Consider the following 25,356-nt stretch of genomic DNA (forward strand, 5'->3'; position numbering starts at 1 on the left):
ATCTAAAAGTTACTCAGCCTTAGGCTGAATATACTGACAAAGGGTCTACTACATGCTAGGTTACTATGGGGAGTTAAGATCAGTCTGTAGGACAAAAAAATATGCTGTGTTGCACTACCAAATGCCAAAACAAATAAAGAAGGATTCTATCCAAATATGCTAGAAAGATCACATGCTTTAAAAAAGAAGAAAGTTGGGCGCCTGGGTGGCTCAGTTGGTTGGGTGTCCGACTTCTGTTCATGATCTCACGGTTCATGAGTTTGAGCCTTGCGTCGGGCTCTGTCCTAACAGCTCAGAGCCTGGAGCCTGCTTTACATTCTGTGTCTTCTTCTCACTCTGCTCCTCCCATGCTTGTGTTCTGTCTCTCTCTCTCCCACCCTCTCTCAAAAATAAATAAACATTAAAAAAAAAAAAACTTTAAAAAATGTTAAAAAAAATAAAAAAGAAAAAGTTAACATAAGCTGAAAATGCCCCCCCCCCCCCCCCCCCCCCCCCCAGGCTAGGAATTCCAGCTACGAATCAGTTCTTCAGGCAGGATAACTTAACACTCAAAAAGAGTAGGTGGTAGGTGGAAGTCAGAGACAGCAAAGGTGAGGTGGAAATCTAAAGCCAGTCTGGGTAGTAGTGGGGAGGGGAAAAGGGAGTACAGGGAGTGTGCAGATTTTTAAAAGTCTACCAACAGAATAGTCCCATTTCCCCCTTCCCTATCCAGGGTCTGCGGTCCAGAACTGCTAACAGCAGCCAGTGTGTGTGCCCCGAAACAGAAGTTTAGAGGAATCCTTCTGAAAAATGATCCCTGGAGAACATAGAGACATTCAGCAATCTCTCAAGCTTGCTTAGCTAAAAGGAAAGTGCAACAGCAGACAAGCTCTGACTATACATGGAATTCCTAAAGATTTTTTTTTTAACTTGCCATTTAAAAATATAAGCAGATAACAAAAAGATCACCAGACACGTTGAAGAAAATCTCCAACATGAAGATTAAAAAAAACACACAAAAAACTTACAATAACAATAAAAAGTCAGAAGAAGCAGAGATGATACAAGAAATGAAATAAAGACTAAAGAAAATGTCACATCTCTATGTGTTGGGCAATTTGTACCCAAATTAAAATTAAGGCACAAATCCTGGGGTGCTTGGGTGACTCAGTCTGTTGAGCATCCCACTCTTGATTTCAGCTCAGGTCATGATCCCAGGGTTGTAGAATTGAGCCCCACATCGAGCTCTGTGCTCAGTGTGAAGCTTGTTTGAGACTTTCTTTCCCTCTGCCCCTCTCCCCCTCTTGCAGTCTCTCTCTCTAAAAAGAAAAAAAAAAAAGCACAAATCCTTAGTAATTTATCTCACTGGTGTTTATTCATAACAACATTGTTAGTATTACCAAAAGGCTACAAACAACCTAAATGTCCATCAGTTGTGGTCTAAATGAATAGTGATTCATAGCACAGAATAAGATGCAGCCATTCATAATTAGTAATCATTATGATTATGTAATTATAATTATTTAGGTATAATTCTATATTAATATAATTAATGATTCATGCTCTGTTATGAAAAGATCTCAGGATATGTTTCTGGGTAAGCAAATGTAAAGTACAAAACCATGTAGACAGTGTGCTACCATTTTTGTAAAGAAAGGGGAAACAAAAATACCTAATAGTGCTTACTTGTAACTATTACAAAATACTGCTAGAATGATAAAGAAGAAACTAATTGGAATTGCTGCATATGGGGACAGAAAATGGGTGGCTGAAAGGCAAAGGTGAGACACAATTTCTTCTATATATACCTTGTATATCTTTTGATTTACAATGACAAGAATACAATAATTATTCAAAATTTAAATTAAAAATGATAAAACTATAGTTTTTTGTTTAGTTTTGGTTTTTGAGAGAAAGAGAGCGAGGGGGAGGGTTCAGAGGGAGAGAGAGAATCTTAAGCAGGCTCCATGCCCAGTGCGGAGCCCAACTTGGGGCTCCATCTCACAAATGTGGTATCATGACCTGAGCCGAAATCAAGAGTCAGACACTGAGCCACTGACTGAGCCACCCAGGTGCCCAAACTATAGCTTTTGATCCAACAATTCTAAGTACTCCGTACTTCAGTATTACTTTTATACAAGCACAAAGATATATAATTCAAGGTTGCTGAGTACAGTATTATTTTAATAGAAAAATATAAATAAAGGGCTTAAAAAACATGTCATCGAACATTTATATTGTGAAATACTGTGTGGCAGTTAAAAAAAAGAATATAATAACTCTACATATATGGACAAGAAAAGCTACCTAGGACATACTGCTTAGTGATGAAAGTCAGACCAATATGTATAGTATGGTTTCATTTGAATTAAAAAAAAATAAAATTTAAGAATAATTGACATAACTCCTATGCATAGAAATACAGAAAGATAAAGCTGGTAGGAATATTACACTCTCAGGAAGGTAGTGGGATGAAGGAGAGAGTAAAGACTGATCTTTATTTGATGCTATACTTTTAGACTGTTTCAATTTGTTGTAATGAGCACATATTTGTATATTATATGTAGAAATAATTAATTTGAGTATCTCATGAGATGTTAATATTTAGAATGTAAAAAGAACTCCTACAACTCAATGACAGTAAAACCAAACAACCCAGTTAAAAAATGGGCAAAGGACCTGAATACATTTCTCCAAAGATGTACAAATGGCCAATAAGTACAATACATACTCAACACCGTTAACCAGTTAGGAAACACATCAAACCAAAATGAGATACTACCTAATACCCATTAAAATGGCCATCATCAAAAGACACAGAAAATAACAAGTGCTGACAAGGATGTGAAGAATCTTGTGCACTGCTGGTAAGGATATAAGATGGTGTAGCCATTATGAAAAACAACAGTGTGGTGGCTCCTCAAAAAATTAAAAATAGAATTACCATATGATCCAGCAATTTCATTTCTGGGCATATACTCAAAATAATTAAAAGCATACTTGAAAACATATTTGTACACCCATCTGTATAGCAGCATTATTCACAGTAGCCAAAAAGGAAGCAACCTAAGTATCCATCAATGAAGAATAGAAAAACAAAATGTGGTATAAACATACAATCGAATATTCTGAAATATGCTATAATGGATGAACCTTAAAAACATTTTGCTGAGGGAAATAAGCTAGCCACAGAAGGACAAATATTGTATGGTTCCACTTATATGAGGTTCCTAAAGTAGTCAAAATCATAAGAGACAGAGGTAGATAGAATGGTGGTTTTGAGGGGCTGAGGGAAAAAGAAAAGTTCTGTGGGGATGGGAGGTGGTACATAACAATGTTAACGTACTTAATGCTACTGAACTACATGCTTAAAAATGGTTAAGATGGCAAATTTTATGCATTTTACCACAAATAAAAATAACAAAATACTGTGGTTTTATTATAAGAAAGGCTTAGGGGCGCCTGGGTGGCTCAGTGGTTAAGTGTCTGACTTTGGCTTAGGTCATGACCTCATGGTTCGTGAGTTCGAGCCCCACAACAGGCTCTGTGCTGACAGCTCAGAGCCTGGAACTTGCTTCAGATTCTGTGTCTCCCTCTCTCTCTGCCTCTCCCCCGCTAGTGTTTGCTCTCGCTCTCTCTCTCTCAAAAATAAACAAACATTAAAAACTTAAAAAAAGAAAAAGAAAGAAAAAGAAAGCCTAGTGCAAGGCTTAAAAATAGTATCTCGTCTATTTTGGAAGAGGAAACAAACACTACATTTAAATGACAATTTAGAAAAATTGCAGAATATGACAGGATGACTAACTTTACTGATTGACTGAATAACTTTACATAACTAACATAAATGAGTGATTTTCAACGTTTCTCTCCCTTCCTTCCATAATGCATCTGAATTCTAAGTCACTTACTTCTCCTATCTGCCACAGTAGCTCACTTTAGATGGCAACAAGTAAAACCAGGCTAATAAGACTTACAGGTGGTGGAGTGGGGATTTAGAAGGAGCTTGGGTTCCCTGCTATCACAGAGCTGCCAAAAGAAAAAGTGAATTCATTCTCCTTCTTGAAAACTACTGTTCACTGGATGTTCTGTTACATGCAAATGAACTTAATCCTTACTGAATAAGGCTAAAAAAAAAAAAAAAAAAGTCTGTTCTACTACCCACTCTCCCCCTCAACTTCCAACTACTTTTCTTTCTCCACCTCTTAAAAAACCTGTTTTTACTCAAGGTCCTTACCAACCACCTATTTACCTTTCATGGCATTACAATCAGGCTTCATTCCCCAATGCAAAATGGAAACTGCTCTGGCAATACATCCCAGTGGGCTATTAATGGATATGTAACATGGGCTTTTTTCTTGACTTCCTTTTACTTGAGCTGAGGCAAAGGACACTGTAGTGAACTCCTCAAAATAATCTCTTTTCTCAGATTATATCATGCTTTTTTTGTTTCTCTTTAAATTCTTCATGTTTTTCTGCCTAATCCTTAAATACCCATTTTCTCCTTATCCTTATCATTTCTCACTTTCTGAGATGTTGTTCTATCGCTTGCTTACAGTAACTTTCCAAGACCTACACATGGAAATAATTCTAATTTTCTTGGGTTGGTTGCTGACATCTTCTCTTGAACTCTGATTATAAGCCACCATGCATTTATTATTGCACCTTCCACGCAGAATGCACTTCTGAATCCCTAGTCTGCTTGGTAAACTCAGTTTTTACAATTTTATACACATCATCTCTTTTGTGATGCTGGCCCTCACTCCATCAGGTTAATCTGGAAATTCTTTCTTTGTGCCCTGTTTAGTTACTGATCTGTTTCTCCTATTTGAGAGTAAGGACTATGTATATATAATGCTTGGTAAATTAATGCACTCAAATAAATTTACTTTAAAATAATTTATTTTTATTTGTTGATTGCAAAAAGCACTACTAATTTCTTCCATGATCTCTTTGTCCTTGGGAGTGGTAATGCTGAAATCTTCGTTGCATTAGTTAAAACAAAAGTACTAAATGCCCACCAACTGCCACATATCATGTTGGGGGCAGATGAAAAAGTTAAGGTAGTAAGTAAGAGCAGTGATAAAGTGATAATTCCAAGATTCAAAATATGTGATGACTGGGCTCATGGGCATCCAGTTTATATGGGTGGGGGAAATGAAAAGGATTTTATTTATCTATCTATCTATCTATCTATCTATTTATTTATTTATCTACTTATTTATTTTTAAGTGTTTATTTATTTTCTCTTGAAAGATAGAGAAAGTGCGTGCATGAGCAGGGGAGGGGCAGAGAAAGAGGGAGACAGAGGATCCAAAGCAGGCTCCATACTGTCAGCACAAAGCCCAACGTGGGGCTCGATCCCACAAATCAGGAGATCATGACCTGAGGTGAAATCAAGAGTCTGACGCTTAACCGACTGAGCCACCCAGGTGCCCTAAGGACTCTGATTTTAAATGAGAAGACTTGGGTTTGTACTTCCAGTTATGATTATAATGTATTTAGTATAGAGAGTGTGATTTGGAAAAGTCAGTCAACCCTTTCTACAACTGTGTCATATATGGGAACCAGTTCCTTCCCGATACAACATCACTATTGTAGCTCTATTCTGCCACTCTTTTATTATTTAGTCCATGCTTTTTCTATCACTAAAGAGTTTAAAAGTAAAAGAAGATAGTAAATGAGGACTCTGTGAAAGTACAATTGGTCAGAAACAGAGAAAGTGAGGAAAAAGAGATGATGTAACTACCCCCCTTAAAAGTCAAGTCACAGAAAAACAGAGAAAAGAAAAAACTGGGATAAAAATTTCTATGAAATAGACCACACCAAGCAAGTGTGTGGGAAAAAAATCTTACCCAAAAAATAGTAACATAAATGCTAGACAATGTATTTAGGGAAATAATTCAGACACTATTAGAATAAATTTCAATGGTAAAATCTTAAGTTTGTATCTTAAGAGACAGTTAATATCCCAATAATGAACAAAAAGTAATGCTGAAACTGATGACTTTTATGCTTTAGTTTACTTTTATGCTTTAGTTTATTTCTGATCAGTTAAAAATATTTAAAATATAATTAAGGCATGGCAAATGCTGTTCTAAAAACTTTTTAAAAGAATAGCATTTGGAGTAAATTTCCAGAGGTAATAGGAATTATTGCAAAAGAGCCCAGCGCTGAAATAACAAAACCTGGGTTCAGATGTGTCTATATCTAGACATTCATTTCTTTCAGTCACCCTTAAAGGGAGGGATGATATTTGCTTCCACTTACTTTATACAGATGCTATAACATTAAACAATATATTATAAACTTAAGAAATTTATAAATTATGTACATATGCATAGGCCTAACCTAGATTTTAGACAGGTGTAAAATATTTATATGTCATTTAACTTATGAAGTGGTTCACTGTCTTAATGTTCTTAAAACAAGTGTTTCTGGAATCTATTTCTCCTTTCAAAGCTGCCCTAAGAGTTTCATTTACACTGATTAGCAGAATAGAAACCATAAACTTAGCTGGTAAGTACCAAAGTATCATACATGTTGAATTAATGTTTATACACAAAATGGTTATATATAAAAATTAAAACAATCATATTCCTTAAAATATTAAATCTTATAAAAAAGGGATTTGGACAGAACACTTGTGTACCAGAAAACACTGCAGCCAAGGTTGTCAAGTTTAGAAATCTGAAAGTTTGTGATTCTTCTCAGAATGAAAGCAGATTTTCAGGACTGCTAGCATTGGCCACATATTAATTAGTAAGAAATCCATTTAAGATTAATGCTTGTGTTTCTCCATCAGGCGGCAGGAAAAAGCAGTAGAAGCTGCAGCTGCTGCCATCCCTGTTACTAAATGTTTGCACACATCAGACTTTAGATTGGTTTATTCCATGAGTTTCATCAACTAGTCAGATTTTAAGACCAGGAACAATTTTAGATTAAAAACTTTAGAAACACTGTAATATAAACAGCCTAAACAAAATGACACAAATGGTTAAAAAAAACACAGGCATATATACATATATATGTATGTATGTATGTATGTATGTATATATATATGCATATATACGTATGTGTATATATATGTACATGTGTATATATATACATATATATACACACATATATATATGTATACACGTGTAAATATATACACACACCCATATATACATATATGATGTATATATATCTTATATATAAGATAGCCAGATGGGTCAAAATGGGTCAAAGGAGAATAAGACAAAATACATTCAATATGACACAGAATCATTTTTTGTTGACAAAAAGCAAACACTTTAACAAAGATCTAAATCATGGACTTTTCTTGTGTCAAACAGCCCAGAGATCTATAAAAAAAAGCATTAAAAATACTATGAGAAACCATGAGAAATATCACTTTTGTAAGAGATTAATACACTATTCATCTTCAACTGGTTAAACAGACCAAAACAAACAAACAAACAAACAAACAAAAAAAGGTTTTGCAGAATTTGAAGTATTTGAAGAATATAGAAAAGTGGATTTAGTACATATCAATGTACAGTGAACAAAGAAAATGTCCAGATATATTTATAAAAACTGATAATTTGTTAGACTGAAAGTAGACCTCAACACATACAAAAATTCAGAAATTGAATGTGGTCATTCTCTGACCACAGTATAATGAAACTACAAATTAATAAAGTGCAAAACAAAACAAAATGAAAGAACTCCCTCAAGCATATGAAAAATAAAAAAAACTACTTTGGGTCAAAGAAGAAATTAGAGCTATAACTTCACACTATTGGAAAATAATGATAATTTTAACAAACACATCCATACTAAGGGATACAGCCAAAACTATAATCAGAGGCAAACTCTTAGATATAAATGTTCACATCTTAAATATGAAAAAAATGAAAATTAAGAATTCCATTTAAAGAGTAATAAAAAAATCTCAAGAAAATCAGGAGAAAAAGAAAGGCACCTAATAAATAAAAAAACAGACAAAACAAAAACAAAACCTCAATATCAATCTCAGCTTCATTTTTTTCCTGAAAGAAAACCAATGAAATAGACTACAGCTAAGTATAATTTGAAAAAAAGGAAAATTCAAATGTATAAAACTAGAAATATGAAAATAGATATGAAATATAGAAGATATTCAGTTTAGGAGAGAATAATATATGTAATACTATGCTAATAAACATTTAAAAATCTGAATGAGTTCCAGGAAAAACAAATTACCAAATGTGACTAATGAAGTAAAAACCTAACCAGAAAAAAGCCACAGAAAATTGTCAAAGAATTACCTCGAACAAAGGCTCCAGGCCTAGATGGTTCTATAGTTGAGTTCTGTAAAATTTTCAAGAACAAATAACTCCCATGCTATATAAACTGTTCCAGAGCACAGAAATTAAGGGAAAGAGTTCCAATTCATTTACGAAGCTGGCCTAACCCTGATATCAAAACCTGACAAAGATAGCACAAAAAAAGAAAATTACAGACCAAAATATTCACTCATATAGATGCAAAGATCCTAAATAATATACCTGAAAACAGAAATCAACAATAGACTAAAAGATTACACATCTTGATCTGAAGAGAACGTTAAGTCTAGGGCTAAAAGGAGAGTTTGTATTAGGTAATACCTTTATATGGCACATCAACAGGTCAAAGAAAAAAGTACTTTGTTCATAGTAATCTCAATAAATGCCCAAAAAGCATTTGATAAATTTCAATATCCACTTCTCATAAAACAACAAAGAAAGTCAACTATAAATGATACATTCTTAACATCAAAGAACTGTAAGAGGAAATGATGCCTATCATTATTTAAAATCAGAAAGAAAATCTATTAAATGTAATAAAATAAAGAGAATGAGAAAGATATATACAGAATAAACTATACTCAAGAGTCAAAAGTAACAACTGAAAAATTAGAATTAAATGAAGTTCAGTAAATATAAAACGTACAACATAAATATAACAAAAGTCTATAGATGGCCTATAAACCTAAACAAATCAATAGTAAAGCAATAGAAAAAAAATACTTTTAATATATATAACACAATAAAAATTACCAAGGAATAAACTTAGTAAGAAAAATAAGTGGACTTAATTGAAGGGAAAAACTGAAACTTCACTGAAGGACATAAGAAAGATGTAAATTAAGAAATATATTTCTGGCTCTGAAGTTAATTTTTCTAATATAAAATTTCACATTTAATGCATTTTGAATCAAAATTCCTTTGAGGTTTCCTTTTTTTAAACTTAGAAAAGTGATTCCAAACTTTATATGAAATATATTAATTGGTCTGAAAATAAAACCAAGGAAAATTTTTAAAAACAGAGATAGTAAGGAGAGTCTGGTCCTACCAGTTTCTTAGACAGTCAATAGCTAAAATATTAAAAATGGTATGGTACTGGAATAAGAACAGAAAATATAAGGAAGAAAACTGAGTCCAAAGGGTTTTAGTAAGATAAAGCCCTGTAAGTTATATTACAGATTACTGTGTTAAGAAAAATTATTCAATAAATAAGGCAGCAGTAATTGAACATTTAGAAAAAAAATTAAAACCAGTGCTTTATCTAATGGCATTTACCAAAATAAATACCAGATGGACTAAAGGATCATATATGAAAAGTGAAATAAGAAATATCTTTAAAAACAGTCTAGGAAAAATACATGGAAGTTCTTTCTAAGCATAAAAACAATGCTACAAGCTGCAAAGGAAGTAGCTATCTCAGGCTACTTACAAAAAAATGAACTAAAATTAAATAATAAACAGCAATCTTGAAAAGATATTTACATTTTATTAGTAAATATCCTTAATATATAAAGGTCCATAAACCAGCAATCCCAATTCTGATAATCTACACTAAATTATGTCATCAAGAATATTCACTGCAGTGTTGTCACTGTTTCCCCTTCAGTAATTGTGTAAACAATGGGGCCAAATTTGGTTAAACAAAACAAGAACATATACACAAAAAGAATACGTTAGAAAAAAAAAAAAAAAAAGGAAATAAACCAAGGTGGTTATTTTTATGTAGTGAGGTTTATTGGTACTAGATTATTTTTTTAATATACATTTGTAACTCTTTCCCAAAACTGTAATGACAAATATATATTACTTTTGTAATTCAAAAATAATATAAAAATAAACACATGAATGATCATTTTATAAACACATGAGATTATCAGAATTCAAAAGTTTCAACAAATACAAAAATTCACAATCATTTGTAAATTAAACTGTCTTTGCATTGTGAAAGCCCCTTAAAGCTTTCTGGTTCTATTAGTTTCTTAATGTTACATGAAAATACAGTTAAAAGAAGTCATTCAATGCTGTCTTAGATTTTATTTCCATTTTTTCTCTCAAAGGGATTTTGATTTTAATGACAATAAAGGGATTAATTTCACAGAAATTACATCTGAACATCACTGCAATGAATTCTACAAGGGTCTATATGCAATGGAATAGCTTAAGATAAAAGTATATTTCACATTCATAATATATCTTCAGTGAATATTTAAAAGAGAATCAATTTAAGTCTGGTCATTCTATGTTAAGTTTTTATGTAGGAAACCTCATCAATGTACTCCAAACAAGAAGATGACTAGTCTAAAAAGGACATTAGGAAAGGACAAAATTTCTTGAAAAGTATTTACTGAGAAGAGTATTACCTCTTCTGTGATTTAAAACTCTTGTACTTTAAAAAAAAATGTAGTTATACTACATTTTGCTTTCTTTAGTAAGCTATTTCCTAATACTTTGATATACTTCTTGCCCGTCTGTAGTCCTACATTTTGCATCTCTCTCAAGTTACTTAAACCCATATGGCAACTTATGCTTTTAGGCAAGGCACAATCATATGAGAGAATAATTTGGAGCTCCCATATGCTGTGATACTGTGGACACAGAAACATACTTTCTTCTTAGACCATGTTGTGCTAATACATGTTACTGTATTATTTGTATGCATGTGTACTAATTCATATTTTGAGCAACTTATTTATTCACACTAAGTGAAAGTCCTAGCCAAGTTTATTTCTAACTACTTGACCAACCTTCTCTACCCACACAGTATATCACTCAAATTTAACAAGTTTGCCTTTTCACCCATTATGAAACACTCATGGAATCGGAGTTCTAGCCCTATATGGTCTCCTAACTAGTTTTGTGACACTGGGAGAGTCACCTAACTTCTCTGGGTTTCCATGTTTTCATCTACACAGTGAGGACAGGACTGTACTAAAACACTTAACGAAGTCTTTTATAACTCTGAAACTTTATCATCAATGTTAGGGAACAGAGTCCATTCTAATCGCTCTTAATATTAAATTAGTATCTACTGTGTGGAAATACTGTGGGGAACACAACAGTAAATAAAATATATTCTTAGCAAAATGATTTTTGAACTAAAATACCCAGACTTAGGTATAGTACTACATACTAATTATAAAGAGAGGCATAATCATTAGCACAATTCTTTCACATTCCATGAACAGAACTAGTCACATTATTATTAGAAATTTCTCTTACCTATTACTACTTATTTTTTCAACTCTCTGAGGTCCTTCCTTTTATTTTTGCTGCTCTCTATTATAACTGCAAATTAACTGTTCAAAATTGAAGTGCCCACTGCTCCCACAAAATGATGGAATGTCTTATTTCTCTTTTGTTCAGGCAAAACCTGTTAACTTTTTTAACCTGTAACTTTTCATAATGAAAACAATTGAGGGTTTGTGGGAACCTCAGAAAATAATTTAATAGAAAATATAACTGTTCTTTGCCAAAGGCAGGAAACCATTAGGAACATAAGGAATACTTAATGGGCCAGAGTCATACTTCCACAAAGTTAGGGTGCTGTCTCTAACAACAGTGGAAAGATATCATTTCAAAAAATATATGAAGTCTCAAGTTCTCTTATTAATTCATTATGAAAATGTCATACATTAATTGGTTCAATTTGCCTTTTGGGAAACTAGGAAGACATCTTTGGAGAACTATTCCCTCAACATTTCCCACTTCAGACAACTTCTAGAATTTTAGAGCTGTAAGAGACCCCATACTCTTTCAATTGCCTCATTTTATAGATAACACATCTGACAAAAAGAGTGGTGAAAACACCTTTCCAGGTCACAAATTTAATGACAGATCTATTCCGTTGATCCTCAGTCCAGAATTTCTTCAGCATATCACATTTGCTGGTATTAACAACCTTTTAATAAGTTAATATTTGCTTCCTTATAGTTTTATAGGGTTATTTCTGTTATAATTATCTGGATTTAGTGAAAAATTAACACTTACTATAAATACATAACAGAATTTTCACCAGTGGAAGGGACTATATCTTATTCATTATATCCTCAGAACTTAATACAGGTTCTGGCACATAGCAGGCATTTGACAGGTTGTTATAAGTTAAGAGAATGAACTTTAGAGACTTGGGTCACATGTACTCTTAGCTTTTCTTAAAAAGAAAAAATCTAAGCTTTTCTTAAAGAGAAAAAATCTAAAGCTCTTCAGTTTAACTTTGTTCCCTTGATTATTTCAGACATTTTTCTCCAGACTTTCTCTGGCTCTATGTTCCTTAAGGTTAAGGAATCAGAATTTTGAATGAAGACTGAAGTTTCCTTTCTAGAAAGTATAGTAAGTGTGGTAGTGTAGTCCCTTTGCATCATTTTACACTGGTTAACAACAGCATTTATTTGACACTTTTCTTTCAAACTGTAGAAGTACAACACATGAATCGTTGGTGGTTTGACATTTAAATACCCAGAGAATGTTGTTTTTATTTACTCTGCCAGAATAAATTCCATTTTCAGTATCAATTATAAAAAATGTTAAACAAAACTAGACTTCGCAACTATTAAATTTTTTTAACCAGAAAGGTCCATTAGTCTATACTTTTGTTTCCTGTATTTAAATAAATTATCTGTACAATCGACATTATTCGAGCATCTAATATGTACAAGTCACTGAACTCCCTCATTCATGAATAAGTAATTCACAATATTCCAGAAACTTATCTTTTTTTTTTTTTGATTGGTACAGAGAAACATTAGGTAAGTTTTGAACACATGAAAAAGGCCCTTAAAAAGTTTTAATAAAAAACATGTTTTAATTTTCTCTTATACATTGACTTATTTACTGCCTTCCACTGTCCTAGACCTAGGCAGACCCTTCCTGTCATCCTTAAGAACTCTACAGGAACGCTCTTATTTAGCAATCTTTTACCATTATCATGCTACCCTCCAACATCCCTTCTATCATCCAGAAGAACTCCAAAAGAATCCCTTTATTCAATAATCCTGTCCTTTATGATATATGCTACCAGAGAAGCTTAGAGATAGGAAGAATCTTAGAAATATCTAAGTTAAAATCCCATATACCAGAGTGATATTCACCAAGAATAAAACAAATCACTGTACCCAAGTATAGTGCTTAAGCTCTTTAACACATCAGCATGCATAATGTATACACATGATACTTACTTGTACTCATCATAGACTTCCTGTTTGGGCAATGAAGTCTCAGGATGTTCTTCTAGGGTATTCCGAATCCAAGAAAAGGCATGCATTTGCTGTGCCCGACTAGATGACACGGCATTCTGATCACTAACCATAAAACAAAGACATGTTTTAGCTGAACCAGACAGCAATTCGTTGATAATTTTTGAGACAGCCTATAAGCTCCACTAAAGAATTGCATGTAAATACAATTGTAAATACGTGTAAATACAAATGACCAAACCAAATTCAGGCCATATAGTAAATGCCCCATTATCTATATACAAATTGTCCACCTGTGGTTGTGAGCCATTTTCTACAGCTAGTGACTGACTGAAGTTATTGCTGTTCCATCCCTGTACCATCCCTTCGCATGCATGGTCTCTAGAGTGGCATAGGTGATGGAGCGCTGACAACATAAAGTATTTGTTTCTGTGAAAATTACACAGATTAAGTGGATATTTACTCACTTACTTGCCTATACATTTACCTAACTTACCAAATCATCAAACTTTTAAAATAAGTTATGGAAACAATTATTTTCTATTTGCTTGGCATTTTCAAGTAGCTATTCTGAAATCTTATTAAGCACTCTATGCTTCAGAATGCAATTCATACCAGAGAGATCCAGAGAGGACAAATCTCCCTCTACAGTCCTTCTCTAACTGGCCCCCTCCCCAGGCCATTACTTCCATTAAACATCCTCAGTTTTTACTGTAGGGCAGCATAATTTATAAACTAAATCCATAAAAGGGACACCCAAAATAGCATGAGGGAAGTCCCTCTATTGATTCTGACATTCATCCCAGCTACCTATAATAATTATTTAATTCCAAAGAAGATACTAAAGAAGTTTCTAGGACAAAAAAGATGATTAAAATGGTTATGAAATCTGGTTTGAGGGAGAAGAGGTAAAAGCAACAGAATTTTCATTCCATTTCTTTTTATACACAATTTTAAAGTAATAGAAATTTAAGTACAACTTACATGAAAGAAATGCACTTTGAGAAATACTTAAAAGGGTAAATAAACCTAAGAATAGAATGCATGAACCAACAACTTCTCTATTTTCTGGATGAAACTATTAATTTTTTTTTTTAATGTAGGCTTAATGCAGGACCTGAGATCAAGACCTAAGCTGTGATCAAGAGTCAGATGCTTAACTGACTGAGCTATCCAGGTGCCCCTATTAAATATATTTTTTTTTCAACGTTTTTTTATTTATTTTTGGGACAGAGAGAGACAGAGCATGAATGGGGGAGGGGCAGAGAGAGAGAGAGACACAGAATCGGAAACAGGCTCCAGGCTCCGAGCCATCAGCCCAGAGCCTGACGCGGGGCTCGAACTCACGGACCACGAGATCGTGACCTGGCTGAAGCCGGACACTTAACCGACTGCGCCACCCAGGCGCCCCCTTTTTTTTTTTTTTTTAATTTAATTTTATTTTTTTAAATATTTTTAATAATGAAAATACAGTAATATCCCAAAACACACTTAAAATATCTTCTGTTTAAAATAAATTCATGTTCCATATATGTGATTTCACTTTTTTTTCTTTTATACTGTGCTGTTTACCGGGCAGTAACTACAAAAAACTCCTGCAACATCATTCTTTACGATACTTAACTGTTTATTTTCTGCTTTTCTGTTCAATTTTCACAATCCCTCACACTGCATAAATATATTGATCTGTTTAAAAAATAAAACCCAAATTGTATTTCATAGCATTTACTCGGGTACACAAATGAATCAGAAAAAACTATAGGTAAACACTTACCCAAATATGATCGAAGACTAAAAAAAAAGATCTCCTGTTTTGCCATTCTGTTTCCTGATGATTTTAGAAATAGCACACAACAATAACAACCACAACACACACTCCCCGCACAGTTCTTAGGGATGTCCTACAAACACTATAATTAAGGCAAAAAACAAGAGATATACCTTTTCTCTCCATTGCTGAGACCAGAAGGCAGCTGAAGGTAGAGGTAGAGTTTCTCCAGGTCTGTAAAATTCTCAACTTCTTTCTGGTTACAAAAGATTAAAAAGAAATATCATTTTAAAAACACTTGTTTATCCCTCAACAAAATTTACTAATACCTGTGTACTACTGGTAGGAATGTAAATTGGTACAGCCATTGTGGAAAACAATATAGATGTTTCTTAAAAACTTAAAAGTAGAAATACCATATGATCTAGTAAGTAATTCCACTACTGGATATTTACCCAAAGAAAATGAAACCATAAATTCAAAAGGATGAACACCTATGGTTACTGCAGCATTATCTATAATAGCCAAGATACAGAAGCAACCTAAGTGTCCAGTGATAGATGAATGGACAAAAAAGATGAGGGGTGTGTGTGTGTGTGTGTGTGTGTGTGTACACACACACACACACACACACACACACGAATATTACTCAGCTATAAAAAAGAATGAGATCTTGCCATTTGTGACAACATGGATGGAACTAGAAGGTATTAAGCTAAGTGAAATAAGTCAGAGAAAGATAAATACCATGTGATTTCACTCATATGTGGAATCTAAAAAATAAAACAAACAAAAATGAGCAGAAACAGACCCATAAATACCGAGAACAAACTGGTGGCTGCTAGAAGGGAGGAGGTAGGGGGATGAGCAAAACGAGTGAAGGGGACTGGAAGTACAGGCTTCCAGTTATGGAATTAATAAACCACAGGGATGAAAGGTATAGCATAGGGAATATAGTCAATGGCATTTTAATAGTATTGTATGGTGACAAATGGTAGCTACACTTGTGAGCGTAGTGTAACATATAGACTTGTCAAATCACTATGTTGTACGCCTGAAACAAATGCAACATTGTGAGTCAACTATACTTCAATAAAAATAATAACAATTAAAAACATATTGACTGTTTAAATTTAAACTAGATGAGTCACCTGCCAAAGAAAAAATTAAGGCTTTTTTCTTATCAGTAAAATAATAGATAAGTTGTTTGATAAATATATCTCACATAAAAAGTTACTAAAAGAAAATGGTAATTTCCTATTAATTCTTACATTCTAGGTATAAATAAAATCAATGCTTAGACAAAATAGTATTAGAGGAAAGGTCTAGACTAGAAGTCAAAAGAATATTCATTCGTTAGTCTTAACTTAACCATTTAACTGGCTATGAAGCTTCAGTGCTCCGGCAAATTTTCCTTACAACTGTGAGACGGATGACAGGACTTCTATGATCCTTTTCTAATTCTCAAAAACCTACAACATGTGACTGATGATGATACTCTCATACAGGGGCAGAAATGAAGTTTAAAAATACTGAAGTACTACCAACAAACCTTTCCACACAATGCAGATTTAATTATTCACAGCGCTGCAACCATAGCTGCTATTTGGAGAACCTACCTGTAAGATAAGCTGTAGCTATTCTGCAACTACATCATTTTGTCTCTAAACCTACCCTTTAAAATAATTTCTGCTATACAGAGGACTGTAGAACTTTCTTTCGCAGCTCAGTTTGCCAAAAGTAGCTTTAAATGTGCCACAAACTCTGTTACAAAAATAATACAGTGAAATTTTGGTAGCCTAAAAGAAGTCCATTGCAATTGAAAATGTGGACAAATAATTAATTGGTACTCCTGGTAACAGAATTTATTCTTACCTAATAAAGCACAGCTTAAACACATATCCAATTTTAAAAAAGCTTAAAATGATATAACTTAGCCGATTCTTAGTCTCACCAGGATTTATCTATAAAACAGTTTAATCCTAGAATTCATCCACAAAAATCTACATATTTTTCATTCTACTGTTTTATGGGAATTTTTGCAATTAGCTCTCACTCTAATACCTAATATATTTATCAACAATACCATGTATAACTCTCCTCTCAACAAAGGAAAAACCAAAACACAAATAGACATTTTCTTCCCAACTGTTACTTAACACTTTCTTTTCTCCAGATCCCCAGAATTCAGTTTTGGAGCATGCTTAATTTTATTCCTTGTCATGCTCTCCACTTTGATCCTTTATTTAGTCCTCTTAAGTCTTTCCCACACATTCTTCCAAGTCTCTTTATTTTCTCTGCCCCTACATTAGTCTAAGTCTTCAGTTGTCTGTCTTTTAACAATAAAGGAGGATTCTTTTACTCATTCATCAATTTTATTTTCTGCCATGTTTCACAAATGATTTACAGTAATTACAAACTTACAGTGAACCTACAAAGACTAGAAATACACATATGAACAACGCAACAGTCCTTGTCCTTAAGGAACTTACAAAGATTTGTCATTACTAAAAACATACAAAACTAGGGGCACCTTGCTGGCTCACCCAGTTGAGCATCTTGATTTTGGCTTAGGTCATGATCTCTCATGGTTAGTGAGTTCGAGCCCTGCATCAGGCTTTGCACTGACAGCATGGAGCCTGTTTGGAATTCTGTCTTTCCCTCTCTCTCAAAATAAATAAACTTAAAAATAGTTCCTAAAATACTTTCTGTTGAGTATTATTAACATCACCCAGTTAATCTCAACAATCCTTATCATATTAAATCCAAAGTAGGTTATGTTACCAAAAAACCTTATTATGTGCAAAGCCTGAGAAAATGTAGTACAAATCATCATTTTTGGATAAAGAAAATGCAGTATATGTGTGTGTATAAAACAGAATACTATTCAGCCATAAAAAATAATGAAATCTTGCCATAAGTTTATGATAACATGGATGGACCTTGAAGGCATTATACTAAGTGAAATAAGTCAGACAGAAAAAGGTATATAACACATGATCTCATTTATATGTGAAATCTGAACAATAAACAAATAAAACCAAAAAAAACCCCAAGCTCATGGATAGAGATAGATTGGTAATAGCCTGAGGCAGGTGGCAGGGCATGGGCAAAATGGGTGAAGGGAGTCAAAAGGAACACACTTCGAGTCATAAAATGAGAAAGTCATGGGGATGCAATGTGCAGAATGGTGACAAAAATTAATACTAATGTATTATAGGGGTGCCTGGCTGGCTCAGTCAGTAGAGTGTGTGACTCCTGATATCAGGTTGTGAGTTCAAGCCCCACACTGGGTGTAGAGATTACTTATAAATAAAATCTTTAAAAAATACTACTGTATCACATATTTGAACATAGCTTAGTGAGTCGATCTTGAAAGTTCTTACCAAAAAATATTTTTTTGTAGCTACGAATGGTGATGAATGTCAAATGGACTTACTGTGTGTCAACTGGTCTTACTTATTTTGCAATATATACAAATGAGGACTCATTATATTGTACACTTGAATCTAATATCATGTCACATTAATTATACCTCAATAAGAAAAGGAAAAAATATCATTTTTGATGACTAAGAATAAAAAAAACTTCATAGAGCTTGAGAAACCTTGGATTCTATAATTTGCAAATTTAACATATACTAGAGGAAAAAAGAGAAGAAATTCCAGAAAAGAGGAGAAATTCCAGAAGGAATTCAGAAGATAATCCGAATTAGGAGAAAGTGCCAAAGAAGGGATTTAAAGACAGAAGTCAGAAAAATATTTTTGAAAAAGATCAACCTCACTGTCCTATTTTGGGTTTTTTTTGTCTTTAAAACAACGAAAAGTTAACTACTGATTCCTATTTCATCTATTATGCGGGACTCAACACATAGAAGAAAAAATATGGAGAATTTGCTAAACCTGATATCAAAATTCTGTGAAGCAAACGGGAACAAATGACTCAAGTGTGTAGTGATGGCATTCAGGTCTAGCAAGGCTGAGTTCACCATGAAAATTTTTGGCTTCAGATATAATGTGTCACTTAAAGATAATCATTGGCTTCCAAAACAATGACTAGTGGTGTAGAAGACTTAGTCTTGCTTGATAATCAAGGCAAAAATATGTTGCAAATATGTTAAACATCAGATTATTTGCTATGCTTTGTGAACATTTAAATGTCAAGAAACATGTTTTTCTGTCCCACGTTGAGATTTGTTGGTTGTCAAAAAGAAGTACGTTTGGCTGGATTTATGAAATGAAGAACAAAGTTGCTCCATTTTTAGAACATTAGAAAAAAGACCAACTGCCGAAACTTTTAAAAGCTGTAATTTTTAAATTTAGCCTGAAAAAGAATGAAGTACTGATACATGCTGCAACATGGATGAACCCTGAACACATTATGCTAAGTGAAAGAAGCCAGACACAAAAGGCCACATATGATTGTACCTCTATGAAATATCTAGAATAGGCAATTCCACAGAGAAAGATTAGTGGCAACCGGGGGAGTATGAGAACTGATTGCTTCATGGGTTTCCTTTTGGGGTGATGAAAATGTTTTGGAACTAGATAGAGGTGGTGGTTATGCAATATTGTGAATATACTAAGTAAGTATCACAGGGGCACCTGAGTGGCTCAGTTGGTTAAGTGTCCGACTCTTGATTTCAGCTCAGGTCATGATCTCACGGTTCATGGGGTCGAGCCCCACGTCAGACTCCATGCTGATAGCACAGAGCCTACTTGGGATTCTCTCTGTGTCTCTCTCTGCCCCTCCTGCGCATGCACGAGCACTCTCTCTCTCTCTCCTCTCTCAAACTTAAAAACTAAGTATCACTACATGTAAATTTTTTGTGCTGTGTATTTTAGGGCAATAAAAAAATTACAATTTTCAAGAGCTTGACATATTTGACAGATATATCTGAATACTTGACTTTAAACTTCAAATAACAAACATCAACATCCTTATTCCGTAGGCTTTAAAGTTTTCATTTTCTTTAATTGAAGAAGTTAAGTCTCAAAGCAAAATTATTGAAAATGATTTCAAGTTTACCTCAAATATTATCTAGTTGGTTGAATGAACCATGGTGATAATTTCCTACTATTGTGATTGAAGGTTTCTTCTGAAAGCTTATGAGGACCTCTCTCTCACACATTTCAATCTTTGTATGAAGACATACAAAAGGAAATCTTTGAACTAAAGTTTGATTTAGATGTCAAAAACCTTCCAGGAAACCACTTTAAACTTAATTTTGCACATGACCTAGTTAGTGCTTTGATCTTTCACATCCTGAACAGAAGAGCCTGTAGCAAACAATCAGATTCAGCATTCAGTTTGATATCATGTGATCCAGAGGGTGAAAATAGGTATAAATGTAAGATATACAAAATCAAGTTACTTTTGGAGGTTCAAGGTGGAGTTTGGTATTCAAGTCCTACATTCAATCCCCTTCCCTTCTGAAGCTTTGGCTGATACAGAATATTCATTCACACCAGGAACTAGTAGCATGGAGCTATCTAATTCCTTCTATGAGGTGCAAGTAAAGTGGTAAAGAGAACAAGGGATAGAGACAGTGCTCATCAAACATTCCACTTGCTCACCTACACTTCTCAGCTTCCTTTGCAGCCATGAACTGAGCAGAAATGATTATTTCATTTCTCAGCTGACATAATTAAGAATCAATGTGTCAACTCTGTTCTTTTCTTCCCTTTGTGAACCTTGGAAGCCATGTATTTCACTGGTGAAACTGTAAGATGCAGTGTCTCAATGTGGGTTCCCAAGGGACCACGTGGAGCAAGGACCTTCAATGATTTGTGCTGTACATATAATGTGAATGAAAGTAAATTTTTGCAGTTATGCCACTGGTATTTTAGGCATACTTTGTTATGGAAGCACAGACTAGCCCATCTTGAGTAATATAGAAAGTTAGACTTTTCCTTCTAGCACTTTTGAAAGAACTGAAGATCGCTTTCCTATATGTAGATAAAAATGTGAGGAGGGGGAAAGGATTCCTTTCTGTAATCACAAAATCTTTTACTCAGTCATTTTTAAAATGGCATTTAACTTATTGTGAAATTTCAAATTAAATTAATCATGGATATAAGATATTTATATTTATCAAAATGAGATATAAGCTAAAAAAAAAAAAAGGTTGAGAAGCACCACTTTAGAAGATACAGCCTTCATGTTCTCTTCCACTTAACTTTTATTTCTAAAAAAAAAAACAAACAAAAACAAACAAAAAACTAGTTAAAAATTCAACTGTAATAATTTGGGACACATGATCCTGTAATACATGCCTTTGTCCCTCTACTTTGGGCCACAGTGATTATTCAAGAATTTATACCCAATTAATTTGCACTTACTGCTTTTTTGCATTTACTATTCAAAAAATGATTTTCAGTGTCTAGTTACACTTTCCCCCTCAACTAGACTGAAGATTCTGGTTTGCCCAAAGTCAATCACCTTTTGAAGCAGAATCCTGAAAGATAAGACAGAGCCAGACGGGAATCCTTCTAATACTTTAATATCCCATTTAGTTTTTTTTTTAATTTAAAATTATAAAGTATTTCAAACAACATACAGGAAGCAGGTACATATGCATCACTAGTCATATTTAAAAGACGCTAACTTTTTGCCACATTTGCTCCAAAATTCTTTCACTTTTAAACAGATTATACAACAACTACATGGATAAAAAAAACCAATTTGTTCATTTATTTACTGACAGACAGTTATCATAAAGTTTCACTATTTCAAATAGTGCTACAATAAAAATCCTTTATTTGTGACTGCTGTATCTTTGTGTAAGAGCTTTTTCTATGGTACATACTTAAAAGTAGAAATACCTGGCCATAAAGGGTGCATATCTTCAACTTTATTGGGCATTTCCAAATTGCTACCCCAAAACTGTTGTGCCAATTTATATTTTCAGCACCAAAGCTACAATTTTTCTATATCTCTGCTAAAGCTTAAGATTTAAATGTTAGCTACTCTTATGGGTATGAAAAAGTATTTCACTGTCTTACATTTTCTGATTGAAGGTGAGACTGAGGATCTTTTCATATTTTTTTATCATTTGAGTTTACTCTAATATAATTGATATCAAATTTTAGCATGCATCAGAACCACCTGGAGAGCCTGTTAAAAACTCCAGAGTTTCTGATTCAGTAGGTCTTGAGTGGGGGCCAGAGAATCCTGATTTCTAATACATTCAGTTCAGTGATGCTGATACTGCTAGTTAGAGAATCTTATCGAAAGAACCACAGTTGAAGAACATTTAAAAATGAGGATATTTGTCATAGTCCATGTACTAATCCGCCATTGGCTATAAGTGCTGCTATTACATTTTCCTAGTTGTAGCTTGTCTTTTCATTTTGTTTTTCGAGTCTTTGATGCAGAGAAGTTTTTAATTTCCAGGAAGTCAAATATATCAATCTTTTCATTGATAACCTGTGCTTTTTGTGTCTTGTTTTAAGATCCTTCCCTGTCCCAATGTCATAAAGATATCCCTCATTTTCTTTTTAAAGTTTTGTTTTTCACATTTAAGTCTTTAATTCCCCCGGGATTTATTTTTCTCATATAAAGTACGGCTCTAATTACAATTTTCCCACAAGGATAGCTAAATGTTCAGTATAATTTATTGAATAATTCACCAATTCCCTTAGTTTTCATGCTCCATTTACTATGGGATTCTTGTCTATTCACAAGTTTAAAAAGGGATGCAATTTTTACTTTTAGCACTTAAAAACACCTTTTTCTGAGGTGGAATTTAATTTAGAAAAAAACAATTTATCTTTAAGAGTAATATAGTAAAATGTGTGATTCACTGATTGTTCTTGAACTTGTGTCACAGAGACCTTTCATATAAAAATATCATCCAGTAGCTGATTAATATAGTAATAAAGCATCTTTGATAGAGCTTTTATAAATCTGAGTTTAAGAGGCACATTTCCTATTGATAAATAATATGAATATGACCTATATTATATGTTATAAGTGAAAGCAGCAGCTGCTACTTGAGCTTGATAGACTGACCCTTCAAGTTCAATTTATCTAAAGCAGTGAGATAGAGTAGTAAGGTGTAGAATATAGAATTAGAAGGCTTAGAGCCAAATTCCAGATTTGCACTCATTAGCTTTGTGATATTAGGCAAGCTGTTCAAGCTGAGTAATCTGTATAAAATGCTCATAAAATTTCTGTGAGGATTAAAAGCAGTTTATAAAATATATTTATAATAGATATTATTATTATTATACAAATATTATTCTGAATTAATTTAATTGCGTAAAAGATTTTGCTGGAAGAGTTTATTATTCAAATTCTATCAAAAAGTACATAATCTTTTATTTCAAAAAGCAAGATATCTTAAGAAATTTAGGAATTATTTAGCTTGGTGACCTCCACTAACTTGGGAGGTACATTGTAAGAGCAAGGCTCCTAGATTTTGTATGTAAGCGACACATTTGCCCATAAGTTATTAAAGACCATGTTCTGCCAGTGCTGACTTTCTGCTGGGTAAATGCAGAAGAGAGTTGATACTATTCCTTCCTAAACCATCAAGATGAAATAGAAATTAGAAATTACTTCTGACAACAACTGTGCTAGTACTAGACAGAGAGGAATCAATTTAAGCAGAATAGGTCAGAAATAAAAGCTTTTCCTAGGTTGGACTTGGAACAAAATGTGTAAAGTTCCACTTGTCTCCTGTAATTAAAAAGACTTGAAAAAATATTCTATAATTCAAAAACTGAGTTTATTTTTAGTGTTTCTGCTTATATGCTCAACACATCTGCCTCTAAACTACCAACACATACAGGACGGATTACTGAGAACCAGGTAGAATTTCAAACGTCTGATTACCAGAACTTGAAGCCCTTTCAGCAGATGGAAAAGAAATATGTTCCCAGTATTTACTATCATGGATATAGTTATAAGGTAGTCTGAATGGAGAGATCTGCTCCTGTTTTTAGGGAGCATCTTGAATCAGGTTTGCTCTATAATTTCATGTTAAAAAAAAAGGAATTTCTCCAGTTTGAAATCAATTCTCTATAGTGATGTGTTTCTTGTTATGAGACTTCCCTCTCAGGTGTTATTCAGAGTTTTGTTTTGTTTTAATAAGGTCATAGAACTGGGAAAGGGCTGATGCTTAAAAGAGCATAACAATTAAAGGCTTAATTGAGAAGTTTTCAGGTAGATCCTTGATGGTGAAATGACATCTGAGGATCATCTTTATTTCCAGAAGAAGAAATTCTTCCATTGAGATGTATAAATACCCTTCAAAGAACTGGCTAGGTTGACAATGACTGAGTTCTGGTGGAAGATGACCAACCAGGGTATCATGTCCATAATTATTCTTTAATTTTTACTTTTCAAACTGGTATCAGAAAAAGGTCTTTTTAAAAAGTTTCAATTTCAATTTATATTTAGCACAGTCAGCTTAAAATCCAGAAACCTAAATTCTCCAGCTTGACTGTTTCTTCAGTTAATCATGTATGGAGGGAAAATATATACACTGATAGGATAATCATGCTTGAATTTGCCTTTAATTTTTTGAACAAAAAAGCAAAAAACAAAACAAAATGTAAAAAAAAAAAAAAAATCCAATTTCTTCCCCTCAGGTGACACTAATTCAAGAGCACAGAACTAAAAGTCCTCTTCACCAGCATCACTGACAGAAGGACTAAAAGGGGGAAAGTAGAAGCTTTTTTTATAGCTTTTTTTAATTGATGGAAACAATCACATACCTGATATTATATTCTCTCAGGCCCGAGCAGTTGTGAAAGCTGTCCTCCCACAGGATTGAATAAGGAAGACAGAGAAAAAGGTCAAGGTATGAGGACTCTTATTTTTCAATCCTTGTTGCTTAGAATTCTTAATTTTCAGTTTCCTAACTTGCTATGATAGAACCATAGTGGGCATGGGGACGGGATGTGATCTTCTTTTGAGCTACCTGCTACAAACAATGTAAGATGAAATTATTTTTCTATTCTCAGTCCTAGAAAATATAAATCAAATGGGAAGAGTAATTTTTATTATATTTGTATTATTGTGAGAATTTACTCTATTTGTAAATTTACTGATTTAGATATAAAATGAAAATGGTTTAAATTTCTGTTTAAAATATTTTGCTCTG

General features: G+C 33.4%; 1 protein-coding gene across 1 annotated transcript in view; it reads right to left on the bottom strand.

Moving 5' to 3' along the window:
- RFX7 (regulatory factor X7) overlaps positions 1-25,356 on the bottom strand; it is a 134,171-nt gene that overhangs the window by 31,736 nt on the left and 77,079 nt on the right. Inside the window, exons 3-4 of the mRNA XM_049613672.1 lie at positions 15,419-15,501; positions 13,460-13,582 (exon numbers count right to left, since the gene is read on the bottom strand). Coding sequence (XP_049469629.1) covers positions 13,460-13,582; positions 15,419-15,501 — 206 coding nt within the window. The remainder of the gene's footprint in view (positions 1-13,459; positions 13,583-15,418; positions 15,502-25,356) is intronic.

Source organism: Panthera uncia, assembly GCF_023721935.1.
Source record: "Panthera uncia isolate 11264 chromosome B3 unlocalized genomic scaffold, Puncia_PCG_1.0 HiC_scaffold_1, whole genome shotgun sequence".
Classification (NCBI taxonomy): Eukaryota; Metazoa; Chordata; class Mammalia; order Carnivora; family Felidae; genus Panthera; species Panthera uncia.